Source organism: Anopheles moucheti, chromosome 2 (assembly GCF_943734755.1).
Source record: "Anopheles moucheti chromosome 2, idAnoMoucSN_F20_07, whole genome shotgun sequence".
NCBI classification, from domain to species: Eukaryota; Metazoa; Arthropoda; class Insecta; order Diptera; family Culicidae; genus Anopheles; species Anopheles moucheti.
This window is the reverse complement of record NC_069140.1, coordinates 2,348,002-2,364,475: the sequence shown is the minus strand read 5'-3', so window position 1 is coordinate 2,364,475 and position 16,474 is coordinate 2,348,002. Positions and strand designations below refer to the sequence as shown.

General features: G+C 44.3%; 2 protein-coding genes across 3 annotated transcripts; one reads left to right on the top strand and one right to left on the bottom strand.

Annotated features, from left to right (window-relative positions):
- Positions 1-40: 40 nt before the first annotated feature.
- LOC128309548 (G-protein coupled receptor moody) lies at positions 41-10,764 on the bottom strand. Of its 2 annotated transcripts, XM_053045966.1 has the most exons (10): positions 9,597-10,764; positions 6,389-6,563; positions 3,347-3,487; positions 2,861-3,031; positions 2,664-2,791; positions 2,438-2,591; positions 2,047-2,363; positions 1,817-1,972; positions 1,168-1,270; positions 41-734 (listed from the first exon to the last, which is right to left on the bottom strand). In XM_053045966.1, the coding sequence occupies exons 2-10, from the start codon at positions 6,529-6,531 to the stop codon at positions 695-697; spliced, it is 1,353 nt and encodes a 450-aa protein (XP_052901926.1). In that variant the 5' UTR covers positions 6,532-6,563; positions 9,597-10,764; the 3' UTR covers positions 41-694. The 2 variants fall into 2 exon arrangements, with proteins under 2 accessions (XP_052901926.1, XP_052901927.1); XM_053045967.1 differs by lacking the exon at positions 1,168-1,270.
- Positions 10,765-13,559: 2,795 nt separating this feature from the next.
- On the top strand, positions 13,560-16,463 carry LOC128296679 (G-protein coupled receptor moody). Its single transcript, XM_053032136.1, has 6 exons — positions 13,560-14,041; positions 14,163-14,302; positions 14,567-14,805; positions 14,883-15,031; positions 15,096-15,484; positions 15,629-16,463. Exons 1-6 carry the CDS (start codon positions 13,954-13,956, stop codon positions 16,103-16,105), a joined length of 1,482 nt encoding a protein of 493 aa, XP_052888096.1. The 5' UTR covers positions 13,560-13,953; the 3' UTR covers positions 16,106-16,463.
- The last annotated feature ends 11 nt before the right edge of the window (positions 16,464-16,474 follow it).

Here is a 16,474-nt window from a genome sequence, read left to right as displayed (position 1 = left end):
GGAAGTTAAAAGCATTGCTGGGCCACGTGTTTTTGTTCTGAGCTGTCTTTATTTACTTTGTTTTCATTTGTACAGTAGAGAGAAAGTCGAAGTAGGATGTAGTCGTTGTTGGAATAGTAAAGCATCCGAACTAAAGGTGAATAATTTAACCTTACCTAACTAATTGGCTACCAATAACAAGAATCTGTTGTACGGGTTACGGTAAATGTAATTTTCGGCTGTAACTCCTGCAGTAATTCTACTTCTTGTTTGGTGTCGCATCTTTGAAGCTTGCATTGGATACTTATCGCGTCCTTCAAAGGTAGTGCGTTACAAGCAGCACAGTCCATTAAAGTAATATTCTAGGTTTGCTTAACTTACATGCTAATAACAAAGCTTGTCTTCGAAATTCGTTGGTTTACGCCACGGCTGCAGACATTTTAAATCTAATTTGGCATCGTGAATATTATGACTTGGGTTGGTTGGGAGTCGTTTTGGTGTCATAAATGATGGTGATACTAAACATGACGATGGCGTAGCTGCACAGGATTGACAACGTCTCCGCTAGGCCAGCAGCAACTAGCTTATCAGTGTTTAATTAAAGTCCGCTGTGGTTTTGGTGCTTCGCCGAGTACTGCTACTTATTATTCGTAGAAAGATAATGCTTTTCAGTCCACGTATGGGGTGTGCAGTGTCCAGGAATCTTATCTTCTAACTATCTTGAATGGCGACTAAATGTTGTGGGTGCGGCGAATCTGCAAGAAAATGAAACATATTTTTAGTAAATAGTAAACATTTTTTTAGTGGTAGTAGCTTTTTTTATCATACAACCATTGCAACTAGCTTTTCTTAGTATAAATGGTATAATGGTATAAAGTTGTGAGTTGAAAAAGGCAAACACGCACATGTCCAGACTGTGATGTAGACCAGAGTGCTTTCGGTCACATGGTTTAATCTTTGCGATGAACATTCAATGAGAATTTTGAGATAGAAAGAGCAGTTGGAAATAGTTACAAGAAGGATTACAATGCGATAAAGAGTAGAGAAAGCAATGCTAGAAAGTTTATAGACAGAAAAATGCGAGAAAGAGCAAAGCGGAGTGCAACCAAAAACAAAATAAGAGTTATGATACGGCGCAGCCATCTCTGTCCGGTACTGGCGAATGTAGCGTCATTTGGTCCGGGTTACCTTGGCGAAGCCGGCTGGATGGGGGCGACTCTGGTTCGGCTATTGAAACTTGGGACACCATGGTACGACTGTGGTTGTAACTGTACCCTATGTCTTTCCATTTCTCTAAATAAAAGGCACACAAGTAAAAACGGAAAACGGAATCTAAGTCAGGACGTTCGATTTTGGGGTAAGATTTTGGAAGCAGTAAACTGAAATAGCATAAGCTGTGACGGGCAGTGCGTTACTGTTGAAGACGATGTCCAGGTTTTTGGTCTTTCGTCGAATGTAATGCAGAAAAAAAGTCCATCCTAATATTCAAAGTCATGTCAACTGATGGATGAGGCTTTCCATCTTTTCGAAGGTTAAACTGATGCTCCACACATTGGCATCGGAACCACCTACCTAGACATAACACAGCAAAGTTCTATCGGCAGCAAAATAAATGTCCAATAAAACGTTTTCTGTATGGACCAAAGTACATCGATTGCAAAGAAGCGTGGCAATGATCTGACATATGAATGTTTTTTTCTTCTCATACTTAACAAACAAACAAATAACATGTACAAAAAAGTTTACACATTTACATAATGTGGCTTCGTCGTGCCAATTGCGTATCTCTCAACTGCATGTCCCTGTGGGGCATCTTTTGGGCATCGATTGAGCTTACCTCCAACGCTGCTACCGCCAAAACCGAGCAACCGCGAGGGTTTGCAGAAGATCACGGTTTTGTACGCTTGCCGATACTGCTTGTTCATGATCACGTAGATGATGGGATTCATGCACGCAGAAAGGTACAACATAATATAGCCAATGATATGCAGCACTGCAAAAAGGTCAACACAAAACGTTAGAATGAAAAGTCTGACACCAATGTGCACACCATATATCGCTACGTACCTGGATACGATACATTTTTATCCACAATTTTGGAAATGGTTATCGGCAGATAGCAACACACAAACGAAAGAAAAATGGCCAGAACCATCTTCGTGATACGCCACTCGTTACGTCTGGCCTTTGCATCCCGGGCATCGGCGGCACTTCGGGTACCAGCCACCTTCACCGCAGATGAACTCGCCGTGTAGCTAATGGAGTTATTATTGGCCGAACTGGAGCTACCGGCCGATAGTGGTGATGCCGGATCAACTGCCGATCGCAGATTGTTTGGAATGTTGCACTGTGATTTGGAATGGTTTTTCATTCGCTTGTCCGATCTGAGCAAAGAGCAAAGAGGCATTAGTTAGCAAGTGTGCAAGTGTTTGGCTGTATAAAGAGGGTGCAATTTTACTTGTGTACGACGCAAAAGATGCGACTGTAGCATATCACGATAATAATGCACGGAATGATGAAGGCAATGATGAACATGGCCGTTTTACTGCTACGTCCTTCGTCGTCTGGCAGGATAGAGCAGGTGCCCAACTGATGGTTGTATCCGAATTTTCCTATAATTAAAAATGGCCATACCTATAAATCGCTTGCCCGAACGGACAGTAAGTGTGAGAGTCGTTCCGTACCCCAAACTCCGAATAGTGTTGGCAGTTGGAAGCCGTAGGAAAACAACCAGCAGGCAATGATCATCACTATAATCCAAGACGTTTTGTACACCTTCGGATAAATGCTGTAGTGTGCGATCATGATGTAGCTGTAGAGGAAGGGATAAAAGAACCATTAGCAACACCGGAAGGAAGCGGGTCTACGTCTCGATACGTACCGGTTTATGCTGATCATCGTGATGCAAAGCAGCGACACACCGACGCTACCATATTGCATAAACGTTATCAGCGTGCAGAGGGTTTCGCCGTGGTTCCACGTGCCCTGGATGAAGCGCAACGCGTTGAATGGCAGGACGATTATGCAAAACAGACAGTCCGCGATACATAGGCTGGTGTTGATGTAGAGGGCGAAATAATGAGATCGTTATATTTAGAGATCAGTGTTCTTCTTCTGCATCTGCCACATTTTTTCTGGCTTTCTTTGGCATTATTTACCCGTAGCGGGATGGTTAGTCCTGCATACGGGGGGGATTGTTGTGAAGGTCTGTATAAAGACTTCTCAGATGATGAATTTTCGAAGAAGGATATTCGATATAATCTTTCGTTTGATGGGCTTCATAGTTGATCGACGAGGTAATACGACTCTCAGTATAATCAATATGTTTTTAACATTTCCCATACTTTAACGTCCAAGGGTAACCTACCTGATAATGAAGGCTGCTGCAACGTTTCGCACCTTGGGACATTTAAGCAGTGCGACTATGGTAAGCAGATTGCCAACAATTCCTGTTATCATAATCGTTATAGTGGTAACGGCAGCAAATGTGAGCAGTGGGCGGGAAAATCTGTGAAGCAAAGATGAAGACATCGATCAATGGTTGCAAGTGGTCCGAAGGAAACTTAAATCCGTCATCCATGAGCTAGATATTGGGTACCATTCCCTTGAAGTCCTCCACAATTGTAACTCGACACTAAATCAATAAACGATCCTTTTATTTACTTCCCATACGTCCAAGAGGCCGTCTAAGACCAATTCGTCCAACGATTATGGCCGAATTGTTTAAACACGGTCAGCTGACACTGTAACTCCCGTGGCAACTTCTTTTCCAAAACTTCATTTCATTCGCTTTCTTAAGCGGTTAGTGTAATCCTAACCGCAGTATGTATGTCTCGGGAAGGATGCACATGGGATGGTCTGCTTCGAGTGCGATACCCGGCAACGAAGACACGACAACATCCGGACAAAGAGCTGGAGCGTGGTTTATCCGTTTTATTTATAAACAGAAAACTCCGCGCGACGTCGATCAAGCGCGGGAGTCCGAGCAGGAAGTTAACGGTTGGGTTGAACAGGGCAAAGAAAGAGTATGCAGCAGTCGTGGAAGGAAATGCAATGTTTCTTATTGTGACAAGCGTTTATGCTACACATTCTCGGTAATGTTGGGAATCATGCGAAGGAGAACCGAAAGCGAATGGGGGTTGAGTCAGGGCGGTTTATTTGGTTAGTTATTTCGAGACAAACCATCCACGTTGGGACGTTTGGACGAACTAATCAAGATTTAAAAGAGTGTTTTGCGGATGAAGAGCATCGTATCGCAAACGATTATGTGTTTGTTTTATGATTTTTTCTTCTACCCGTTATCAGACGCAGAAAAATTTGAAGAAGAATTGAAGCTCCGATTCAAACCCTCAGATAGCCTTCAATAGACCCAAAACCCACCCCGCGTTGGTTAAATGTCAATGCTATCCAAAAGGGGTTTCTCATTGTGAAAGGAGACATTCTTCGCCGTTAACTCGCACCAGAGTTTGTTGGGCTTCTAAGGTCCATCAAAACACAGATCCATCCATACTGGATATCGGATTACTCTCCGCGGTCTGATATGTCTACCAGATCCATGAAGCGCCGGGTGGGTTTTTTGTTGTTTCCCTTTGCCTACCACCGTCGAAATAAATAAGAGTTGTTGTGTGCTGGAAAATCGGGCGGCATCGGGCTGCACAAGATGGGATAGAAGAGCGGACGATGGGTTACCGTTTACACGGCCACTTGCCTCAGATGACGCAGGCTCGCTGAACGGAACTAATCGTTCGCTCTTTTCCTAACCTTAATTGCTTGAAGGTGCTACAAAGTTTATCGTTACCGAGTGAAAGGAATGCTGCACTGATGGCTATGCAATTGTACTTACAATGTAAATTTTAATGTACGATTGATAAAGAGCTAGCAAAACATGTACAAGATTGATTAAGATTGAAATGAATGTAAAGTGATAAAAACAAAACTATCGTTACAGTCCCTTGGTGGAGGGGTTACATTACAAAAACGACAAAGATGTTCTATAAATAGACAGTTTTGCACTGTAACGGAGGTGCTGCTCCGACAACAGCTCCCCAATAGCTGTTGAGGCTAGTCACGAAAGCCTTCACAGCACTTCAGCTCTGTTGGAATTACTCAGGTTTCAGCCAACAACGAGTGAAGTTATGTGGCAAACGTGAGCAATATGAGTCAGCCTCCCAGTCTAAGACACACTCTCCACTGCCAGTGATCGCGCCCGGCAATTAATTCCAACAGAGCTCACCAGACACGCAGTCGCGCAAGGAAATTGTTTGTCATGAATAACATTCTTGGAACGGACGAATGACATCGGACGATGATTAACCCATGTTTGCTGGTGGATTTTGGGTGCTTACAAGTCCTATCTTAGTTCCTTTAAATACGTTGAAAACATTGCAATAAAACGGTCCCAGCCAACCAACTAATGCATGCCAAACGAATCTAATAAGGGAGATTGTGATAGAGATCATAGGTCAACTGGAAATTCTATCCATCCCTCCATACGATACGACCCGCAACTTTATTAGTCAATTGGCTCTGGTAATGATTGGCTCCCCTCTACGGTTGATCACAAATTTTGAGTGTGGTGAGCAGTTCTTCCTCACTCAGAATGGCATAATTTTGTTCTAGAAATTGTCCCAGAAGTTGGCAGCGGGTTGTTTTTGTGGTTCATGCAGTCTAACCCCAAAACAGGGGTTAGTACATGCAGTCGTTGTCCGCAAACACACACACACACATGCGCGCGCGCAGGAAGTACCATTACGTCCGCGTGCAATTCCGTAATCCCCTGTGCCGGGTTTGTGTAGTTCGCTTTGCACAAAATTTCATTGCTTATTTCCTTTTTTAATTTGGAACCTTATGGTGGATGGGGTTTATTTGACTTGCTGTTCGCATGGGGCATTTTGATGCGAGCAGGGCTTATTTGATCGTGATTTCCCTGTTGATAGACACATCGGTGGCTGTTACGGTCTAGGGTTGGTGCGAACCAACCAACATCAGCCGATCAGCTCGAATGTTGCTTTTTCGCTTCATTTGCTCCATGTTGCAAATGTATGGTGTTTGGAGCGCAGCGTTTCTGGTTTGCATCGCCAAACAGGCCCAGGAAAATTGTTACAGTTGTGTATGCTTATGTTCCGCATGTTCCCAAAACACTCCACGATAGTAGTGGTCACAGGCACTAGATATTGAATTGCCAGAAACAGTGCGCCTTCCAGAAACCATTCCCTTCATGATGGTTTTATGCGCATTGATTAGCATAAAAGTCCGGTCCGGGCTAATGGTGAAATTTGAATCGTACTGTTGTGGACAGAACGCGCCAAAAGGCAATAAACTCGTCAGCGTTGGCACGTTCGATACATTCCACGTCCCACTTCACACGTTTTCGGCAGAACAGACCCCCGTCGCCTATGTTCTGGCTTACCTGCTGGTTTCGTCCGGGAAGTCACTATCATCCCGCACCTCCGCGGACGTTCCGATCGTTGTCAAAACGGAAGTGGCATTGCTCCATCGTCCATCCTCGTCGAATGGCAGACGTTGAAGGGTTCCGTTCATGAGTTCGTCCATGGCATCCAGCGGAATGGGTGCAGAGCAGTTGGCTGTAAATAGAAAAAAGGACCAACAGAAATGAGAATGGGCAGAGTTGATCACTCGTGACCGGCTAGAGAGTTTCCTACGCGAGTGTGGATATAATTGTGGAAAAGCTAAAATATGTTAAGCAAATAAACAGTCCATCATCGGCGGAGAGATTTCGCTGCGCTGTTCTCATCTCCTCGCCAGAAGATCAGTTTTGTGCGCGATTATTTGTGGTGGTGTGCCGCATGAGTACCAGCAAACTGCAATACTGAATGGTGTGTGCTCAGTGTCATGATTAAAAAGAATCGAAATCACACAAAAAGGTTCCGAAAGGGAAATTACTGCGCGCGATCACCGATCAAGCAGTTACATCGCACCAAGCAAAGCCGGTTCGAAACGATGCATTCTGAGCGGGACAAACGGGTCGCTTATAGAACACAGGCCCGAGAAAGATAAGGCTTTGAGAGGCGTGTGTGACAAATAGTGGCAACTGCCATCTCTCGGTAAGCACAACGTCCTTATCGGGTGCATTTCACCAAGCCGTGATGATGCAATGTGACTGGCATTGGGTTGAGGTTGAGAGCTTATTTACTTTTATTTATTAGACAGCTCAATGGCGCGTTTACTAGACAGCAGACAGTGAGAAAGGGTTGTTCTTCTGGGTAGAATGGGACGCACCGAACACTACGTTATCTAGTAGAACGTTTGTGAATGGAAAACAAACACTAGTCGCCGAACGGTACAATGGTGGGGACTAATGTTTATGTTGGAGGTGCATCCGACTACATAAAAAATACTTATGTATGCACTAATCAATGAAATGACTGCAAGAAACGAGAACGAGAACACGACAACGTAAACAAAGCTACCACAACAATTAAGTTGGATTGGGTGGGGTAAGCTTGAGCTTAAGTTTTATTTCTACCTCCCATTCGGTGCTGCAAGAAATTAAAAATCATGCAACCAGTAACAGTATCGCGCTTCTTTGTTCCACGCTGCATACCACCCAAGCATAAAGCAAACAAAAGACTGAGATGCAAGTGCAGCTGGGTGTAATACGAACAGCGAATTCATTCACTGCCTTCAAGACGCACTGACTTTTACCCAATCGAAGTGACATTCTGAGAAATGAATCCATAAAAAAAGGACACAGTTGGTCTTTTTAGACTCCGGTTGGTACGAGGTCAGTGGTCATTGTAGTTAGATTTGGAGTGAAAGAAGTCGTTTCCCTTCTTAGGCTTTGCGTCGTTTCGCGTCGAGCTCGTTTACAGTTCGAACGGCCAGTGATGGCATAGGAAAGAGCAGGCACCCTCTAACGCCGTCGAACATTCGATCAACGAAATTAAATGCAATTAACACCAATTAAAAAGGGTCACCAAGCCGTGTGTGTGTCTGTGTGGAGCAAATACGCATCCAGTAGAAGGCGTTGGCGTGAACGTCATCTCAATCGTGAAAATGACCCCGGCGAGTAGAAGATGTAGTAGAAACGAATGAAATTCTTATACTGCATACTTTAATAGCATGTAAAGACATTTCTTCTAGAGCAGGAGGGTTTGGATTAAATGAAGGTGGATGGTATGAGGTCAAATATCATTGCCAGACAGTTCATTTAAGGATAAGGCATTTTCTAAAATTAAAGTTAAAGTTTTATGAAAATTCCACAACTTTTAAGTAACTTATTCTGGATCATCTATGCCTGGAAGAACACCCTACAAACTTTTTAACCTGAGTAATTTAATATCATTGGATTGGGCAAGGCCATTGCAGTGGTTATTTCCTATTAGTGGACCTTTAATATTATTCTGTTGATCTTGTCCTCAATTTCAGATTTTAATTCTGTTATGGTAATTTCGTTCAACTCAATCAATCATTTTGGATATTACCAAACAACAATTTAATCATTGCTTTACTATCTGAAGTTTAACTGATAGGCAACCGCAACTGCTCTGATGATTCATTAATCTTTTGGCAGTCAATTCCTTATTTAAAGGAACCCTCACGTAAGATGAATCTATCTTATATTTCTTGAGAATTTTCGTATGATTCAAATGACTTTTCTATGAATATTGACATAAATGGTTCTGCTCAAACGCCTTGAGTATGACACACAATACTAGTTTCTATATAAATGCTATCAACGAGTCATATTTTAGACTTTTTCTACCTTGTCTTTATTTTTGAAGACCGTTTGGGGAAAATTAAACGGGAGGTAAAAACGGCACAGCATTGTTTAAACAGTTGATAGTGTAGTGCATGTGCGTGCCTATGACTCACAGCCCGCAAGCGTTAAACACTTGCGGTTTCGCGCGACTGTTGCCATTTCAAGGTGCTATTGGCACGTCTTGTAAGACATGTACCGCCGGGACTTAATCGATGAGTCAAACAGTGGAATACCTTTGCCACCAACCTAGGTCCGGAGCAATCGAATCAACGTAGACAGCTTGCTTCCAGCTAATCGGTACAACGGAACAACCAGGAAAACGGAAACCCAACCACTTGTGTGTGTGCGTGTATGTGTTGTGCATTGTGACACATGGAACACGCAAAAAAACACACAACATGTTGATAGTTTTTATCATTATCGTTAGCGATTTTTTTCAAAGTTACTTCCCTCGAACAAAATGAACCTCAAAATGGGCCCCAAGAAACGTCGAAGTACCCCTGACGTACGCCGGTGGTTGGTTCCGATTTCTAATCATTCGGGGCACAACGGTCGCGCCATACCGCCTTGCGTGTGTGATCACATCGTGGGTTAAACCAATAAAAAAACTCAAACACACACACAGTGGACCGTGGATTAATGTTTTCCGATCGATGATCGCTGGTGTTTGCTGGGTGTTACTCATCGGGGTGGTTAAATAATTGTGTGTTTGATTTAACGTTTTACACTTCAGTTGGCAAATGGAGACAACCGGGAGGGGAAAGGGACACAAACCGCATCGATCGAACGTGCGTCAGGGAAAGGGCATTGTCTTATTGACAAGTGTTCCAAGCCGCGTACAATAACAATCAAAGGCTTCCTTGCTTAAAAGTAGAAGTCACGCAAAAGTACTTACTTATGAGTTTTATACACTAAACACGGGCCGCAACATTAAGCGGAGCTCAAGTCTTAAAGGTTGATGAGATTCTTGATCGTTTATTGCGTAAGGAACTTTTCACACCACACCGGTTCGTCTTCACGTAGTAAACTTTGTCACACTTTTGGTACACCTTTTCCACAACATTGCTTCGAACTGTTTCTCCCCCTTTTAGATCCGAGGCTGCCGTTCAGGTTCTCGACGCGTTACGAGGTTTAACCTTCTTCAACCCTAATGCCTGGTTCTCACTGACGTGCATTACTTGGGTTGCGATACCGCAATTTCACTCGCATTCATTTTGCAATCTCACGTTTGTGTGTGTGTGTGTTTCCGGTCACTTCGTCCTTGAGGGATAATATTTTTTTATTTAATTTTCTACGTCACCGCTGCCCAGTGTTTGAAACAGCATTTGGCCAACCTTGAGGCAGGTAAAGTACACCACGGTTAATGCAAGCAGGCGATAGGTGAAGACGCTCATTGTATGATCAATCCAAGGTGATATACGGTAACGATGGAAAGGAGTTAAGGAATAGTTGAGCTTGCTTGAGGTTCACAACTTGGGGAAATCAATCACACGACGGTCCAGAATTATGCCTGCAGAAGACGTTCTTCACAGTGCTTTGTGGACGTTTGTCAACTTTTTAAAACACACTGGCACAACGATGATGCGATAAAGGCGATAGTAGGACCCAGAGCAATGGACTCCGATAACAAATCGACGACATGGGTTCACGCACAGCCACAGCCGCTCACTAATCAGTTGCACTTCTTTTTAACACTCAAATATTTGTCTTTTCTCACTGATACGCAAACAGCACCGTGCTACATATTATTTGTACGCACGGGGACACACTGTGGAACCGTGACGATCGCTGTTCGAATCTCGTCCTATTTGCCTTGCCCGATTCTTCTTATCATCTAGGGCTGGTGGTGGAAATGTAAACAACGAAATGATGAACTGCTGCAGCTCATCGAAAAAAGTGCTGTTCGGAACCAACTCGAACAGGGGCCGCGTGTGTGTTATCGTTTTGTCGTTGCAGACGTCGTCAAAACGTGTGCGCTGCCGGCTTGGAATGTGTTGTCGATCGCTTCGTCTAACTTCTGCATCTAACGCCGCGCTCGGCACTGTGGCAACTGGTGCGCTGGTCGTTAATGTGCAAAGAATCACGCGGTACGATTTGAAACACGCCTCGTGCTGCGCTTGGGTTGAGCCGCTTAGGCAGCGCTCTTGCGAACCAACGATGCAACACAATGTGTTGCAATTTTCTACATACGAATTATGCAGAAAATATAATCAATATAATCAGAAAATATATAGTTTTATCATAGAAGTTTTCTGTTATGTTTAGAATATGTTTTAAGTTACAGAGTAAAAGAGTGACCGATAAACAAAATCGGAATATTTTGGTTTTTACTTGTTTAAAAAAAAGTCATTCATATGAAACTTCGGTGAATAGTTATTTGACTAATAGTTCGACTCGTAAAATTTCAATGAATTCCCAGAGATTGTGGGATCTAAGGTGTGTTTAATGTTTGTAGATTTTAAAAAAAGAATATTCCAACTATGTTAACATTTTCTTTAAAAAAATGTCGCCTGAAATGCTGAATAAATAAACAGCAGAGAAGAAAATAGACCCTGTAACTATGAAATATAAACAATATTACACCTGGACTCAAGATACGCGAATTTTTCGCGGATAGTAGCATTATAATATTGTATCTCGGGGACTGCCTGTGGAATTTATTTCTCATTTGTTTTTTTGTAACTACGTTGTTTGGTTAATAGATTTTTTTCGTCTTATGATCGTGACGTGCAACATACGACATGCAACACAGTGCTAGAGCACTGCCTAACCTTCGCTCTCGCTGGACTGTTTTCGGAGAGTAACGCACGCTCTCATCCTCTCTTTTGATCGAACAGTTGTGCAACAGTAGAAAACAAAACAATACAAAGCAGGAGATGAAATGCGTACATATGCACATTACATCGGAAAGAAGGCGAGCAGGATTCGATTCCCGAGCTTCGGAATATTAGACAAAAATAGTCATAAACTTTAAATGTTTAAATCATAAACTCTTTGCAGATAAGTATTCACTCTGCATTTTTTTAATTACACTAAAACTAATGCAAAAAAAAATTGTGAAAGTCTCTTCAGTCTGCATTGCCTCTCAAAATAAATATTTCTCGCTTGTAATGATCATTATTCCAGCTGCCGTTTTTTGTCGATAATGACCCGTGAAAATGTGGCCAGCATCCTGCAGCAATAGGATTAGGAAGGGACGCATAAAATAGTACAGAAAAAGGACGAAACAAAATAGCTGTGAAGAAGAGAGAAGCTTCACCTGGGTTTTGTTTCTCCTTTTCTTACATCAGGCGTAGCGGCATTCGTGTATTGTCACATAAAAAGGGAATGCAATCAGAAAAAAATTAAATATCTGTCATCAATCTCTTCTGTAAGGCAATGTACAGATGGAAATTAGTTTTAATTGTCTATTTTTTGTATCCAAAACATATAAAACTTAAAAAAAACGGAGTATCAAAATATCCTGATGTAATGCTATAGCTAAATAACAGACTAATTACTGCTAATTACGGTTGCATGTTTTGAAAACAACACGATGTTCCACACCTTCCCATTCAATGCCCACTTCGTAGAAACGTGTGTTGTTGCCATGGATACCAAATCGTTCGAAGCGTGAATTCAAATTATTAGGCACCTTGCACGCAAGCTCCACACAAACGGATCTGCCGCTTGCGTACAAGCAACATCAAACATTTCCTGCCGCGATATCGACATGAATTTCCCTTTCGTCTAGTGAAAACGAGAAAAGCCTACCTCGCTTCCTCGTACTTTACAGACCACACTACCACCTCCATCGCCAGCCATTTCGCTGCGGTCCTGTTTCGGAAGACCACCGTCCAGCGTGTCGGACGAAGTGTTTCTTCATCCTACGGTGTCGGCTAAATTAGTTTACATTACAAAATAAAGTAAACAATGAACTAGCACCAGTGTGTGACCGCATGCATGTGTGTGTGTGTTGGTGCGAGGATGTGTGTATGTTTGTACGTGTGCCCTATTTTAGCAGCACCAGTATTCGCCAGGTCAGTCTCATCGAACACCCGATAGGAACGTTGTTGCATTAACGGTTGCCCGTTGTAGTGCGTTACCGTCCATGGGCAAGAATTGTCGTCGGACGATTATCCAGCGTGTGCGTGGTTCGACGTATTCCGGTAGTAAAATCGTACATTGTGTGTCAAGCAGAGATCGCCACGAGTCAACCAACAGTGCCAACATCCGCGCAATGTCGTAACCCATTTTGGGAAGAGTTTCCTTCTCACGTTTGATTTTTATATCATCTCATCGGTGAAGGTTTTGCTGAATCTTTCCGTTTTTTTCTGGAACTCTCTTATTGGATGGTGTTGTTGTCGTTTGGCCGTGCGTTTCTTGTGTGTAGTAAAATCGAAGCAGAAAAAATATAATCAACGCACCAACAAAAAAACATAAACCGCGCTCTGTAACCAACTGGGTGCTGGTTGTTGTGCGCATAAATTGATTCTATTTTTATATGCATTCTGTTTGGCTATTTGTTGCTGTTGTTGTTGTTTTTTTTTCTCACAAACTCACAACCAACCTCCCGACGACCTCCAGTCCGGTTCCGTCTCCGGGTCTCCGGCTTCTTCCAGTGGACCGTAACAGCGTAGCATCAAGTATCCCTCGCTCCCACCCAAAAGTATCTGGACGGTGCGCTGATTCGTGCCCCGGACATGGTCCAGCCGGGAGATTCGCTCGGCCGCTAATCGGCGTCCCTGTTCAGTGTACGTTTGGTTAATTTCCTCGGGGCGCACTAGAAGACGCGTGCAGCCGAACCCGATACGGACCACCCCTTTACCCATCCCCAGGGCTCCAGGCGGCGGGGGCGGGGGCGGTGGCGGTGGTTGACGGCATGGGTGCGGGGTTGTTGTTAAGAATGTGTGCCGCGGTTCGAACAACAATCATCATCAACACCGTCGCTGTACGCTCGTCGTTGTGGCCAGAACGGGGTGGATTTTTGAAGTGGCTAGAATCTTCACAGTAAATTCGCGGCAGCCGCCAGCACACGAGCGGCCAAGTGGCCAATTTTTGGCGAACCGGTAGAGCGAGTGGACGTTTCAGAAGGAAGACATCTGTTTGTGAGTTTATCTCCGGAAAGGTGAAAACCCCCGGGAAATTTTTTTCCGGCAGTTGGGTTGGACTTTGAACTTTACAGGTTGTGAGTGTTCGTGTCCCGTCTTTCCTGATTGCAGAATGTGTCATTAGCGAGTCCTCAACTCTTGCGTGCATGAGAACCGTGCACGATGGATCTATTGGGCGATGGCGAAAGTGATCCGAAGCACTATTATCAAGAATATGCTCGCCACTACGAGTATAACATCACCAACAATGGTAAACAGTGATGCATGACGCATGACGCATGCCGCTCGGCTATTCTTCCAAGTGATGCAACATGTCCCTTCTTCTCCATCCCACCGGTATGGGGGGTTTTCCTCCACCATTATACCAACAGGATCAACTGATGCCATCCCGCTCTACACCGGATATCCACGGGCGCTACTCAACATCGCAACGGTGACGTGCATAGCGTACATGGTCGTTGGCGTTCCAGGCAACCTGCTGACAATAGTGGCCTTGATCAAGAGTAAGAAGGTACGTACGCGAGAGCCAAAGGATTAGTGATGAAAGATGGTTGGCTACTCGCGGTGCGCTATAAAACAGGTGCTGTGATTCAAACGGATTAATGTGCACCCCTCGTGTAACGCAAACAAAAGTGTCGATAGAGCGTGGCGCGAGATATATATTGGCCCCTTCCACATAACCGCGTTAGCCACTTCACGCACACCTGCCGCCCACAGCTGATCGAAGTACTGATCGGAATATTTGTGTGCCAACCTCGTTTCCCGCCCATTTCAGACGCGCAACGCAACGGCTGTTTTCATCATGAATTTATCGTTCTCTGATTTGTTGTTCTGCTGCTTCAATTTGCCGCTGGCCGCGAGCACCTTCTGGCACCAGGCCTGGCTGTATGGGGATGTGTTCTGCCGGTTGCTGCCGATGATGCGGTACGGTTTGCTTGCCGTTTCGCTGTTTACCATACTGGCCATCACAATCAATCGCTATATTATGATCGGCCATCAGCGGTTGTATCAAAGGTAAGGCATCGAACTTCAAACGAGTTTTGCACATATTGTGATCTTCTCTTCCGTTCTTGTCGACGTCTAATTTGTAGAATTTATCGTACGAAGAACCTGTGTCTTATGGTGGCGTTTACCTGGATCTTGGGGTTCGGCTCACTGCTACCGACGTGGCACGAGAAATGGGGAAAGTTTGGTCTGGACATTGGCATTCACTCGTGCTCCATACTGCCCGATAGTCAGCGTAAGCATATAACAGAACTGCCAGAATCACACCGGAATTATGCATCACACTTTCATTTCCACAGGGCATTCCCCAAAACAGTTCCTGTTTTTGATAGCATTTGCACTGCCCTGTCTGGCGATCATTATTTGCTACGCTCGCATATTCTACATAGTACGATCGACCGCTCTGCGGACCAAAGATCTGGCAAGCGAAAATCTGGACGACAACAGCATGGAGGACGTTTCCAGCGGAGTCAGTAATCAACAGCATCCGGGCCAGCATGCGGGCTCGTCTGCTACGATTACTCCTGAGAAAGAACACTCGCGTAGCCAAAAGGACGATTGCCCGCCACCACTATCGTACATCAACTTCAGTCAACACACCGATTGGCACTACATCGATTCGAGCACGGAGAATGAAATATTCTGCGGTACATCATCGACAGATGATATATCGGGCCGGGCAGCTTCGGTAAACACCAAGCGCGATAAGAACATTGTCGATCGCTGTGATTGTAGTGCTACGAGGGTGATAATTGATCGCTTCCTGCAATAATCGCCAGCGAGGTTACCGAGTTAGCGTGCACAGCTAATGGACGTTTGCTTCTAATTTTAGATACCGCCACAAACTGATGAAGGATATCTGGAGAATAGCAACGTTAAACCTCGAAATCAACGGTACGCCACAGCATCGGGACCAGGTGTGCGGCGCAATGCGAGCAATGTGAATGCGCGAAAGCGCAAGAAGCATCTCAACACATCCGGTGCCTCGATCATGAGCGCGGGCAAGATGTCCGCCAAGGATCGGAAGCTGTTGCAGATGATACTGGTGATTTTTCTGGCATTTCTCGTTTGCTACCTACCGATTACGGTGGTGAAGCTGTTCCGTCCTAGCATGCAGGTACTGAACGTGGTGTCATATTTGCTGATCTATCTGACCACCTGCATCAATCCGATCATCTACGTGGTAATGTCGCGTGAGTATCGCCAGGCGTACTCGGATCTGGTGCTCTGTCGCACGTACGAGATGGCAAAAAACAAATGCAAACAGCACAAAGCGGCCAATGTGCTGCGGTTTGCGTCGAAATGTTAACAACGGGTAACAGGAAGGTTTACGCATGCTAGTCTTCGCGTCTGTGTTCTAGGCGTAATATATCGTATCGTGCAGTTGTATCGTTGACCGAGCGAATGACATCAGGATCACGCATTTAAAAAAAAACGACTTTGCGAATAGCTTAAGCTACTCAAAATTGTGGAGTACACTTGAAACAAAACCAGTGTGTGTGTATGTGTGCGTGTTTACGTTAGTTTTTATTGTTACGATGAGCTTGACCATAAGCAAAATGTAGTACCTTTGGTGTATTGTTGGTGAAACCGTTAACAGAAGTGCACTTCTAGTAGAACTAAGCAATCCATGTGAGAATGGATAGGTATTGTATGTGGATCTTATCACCTTCATGTT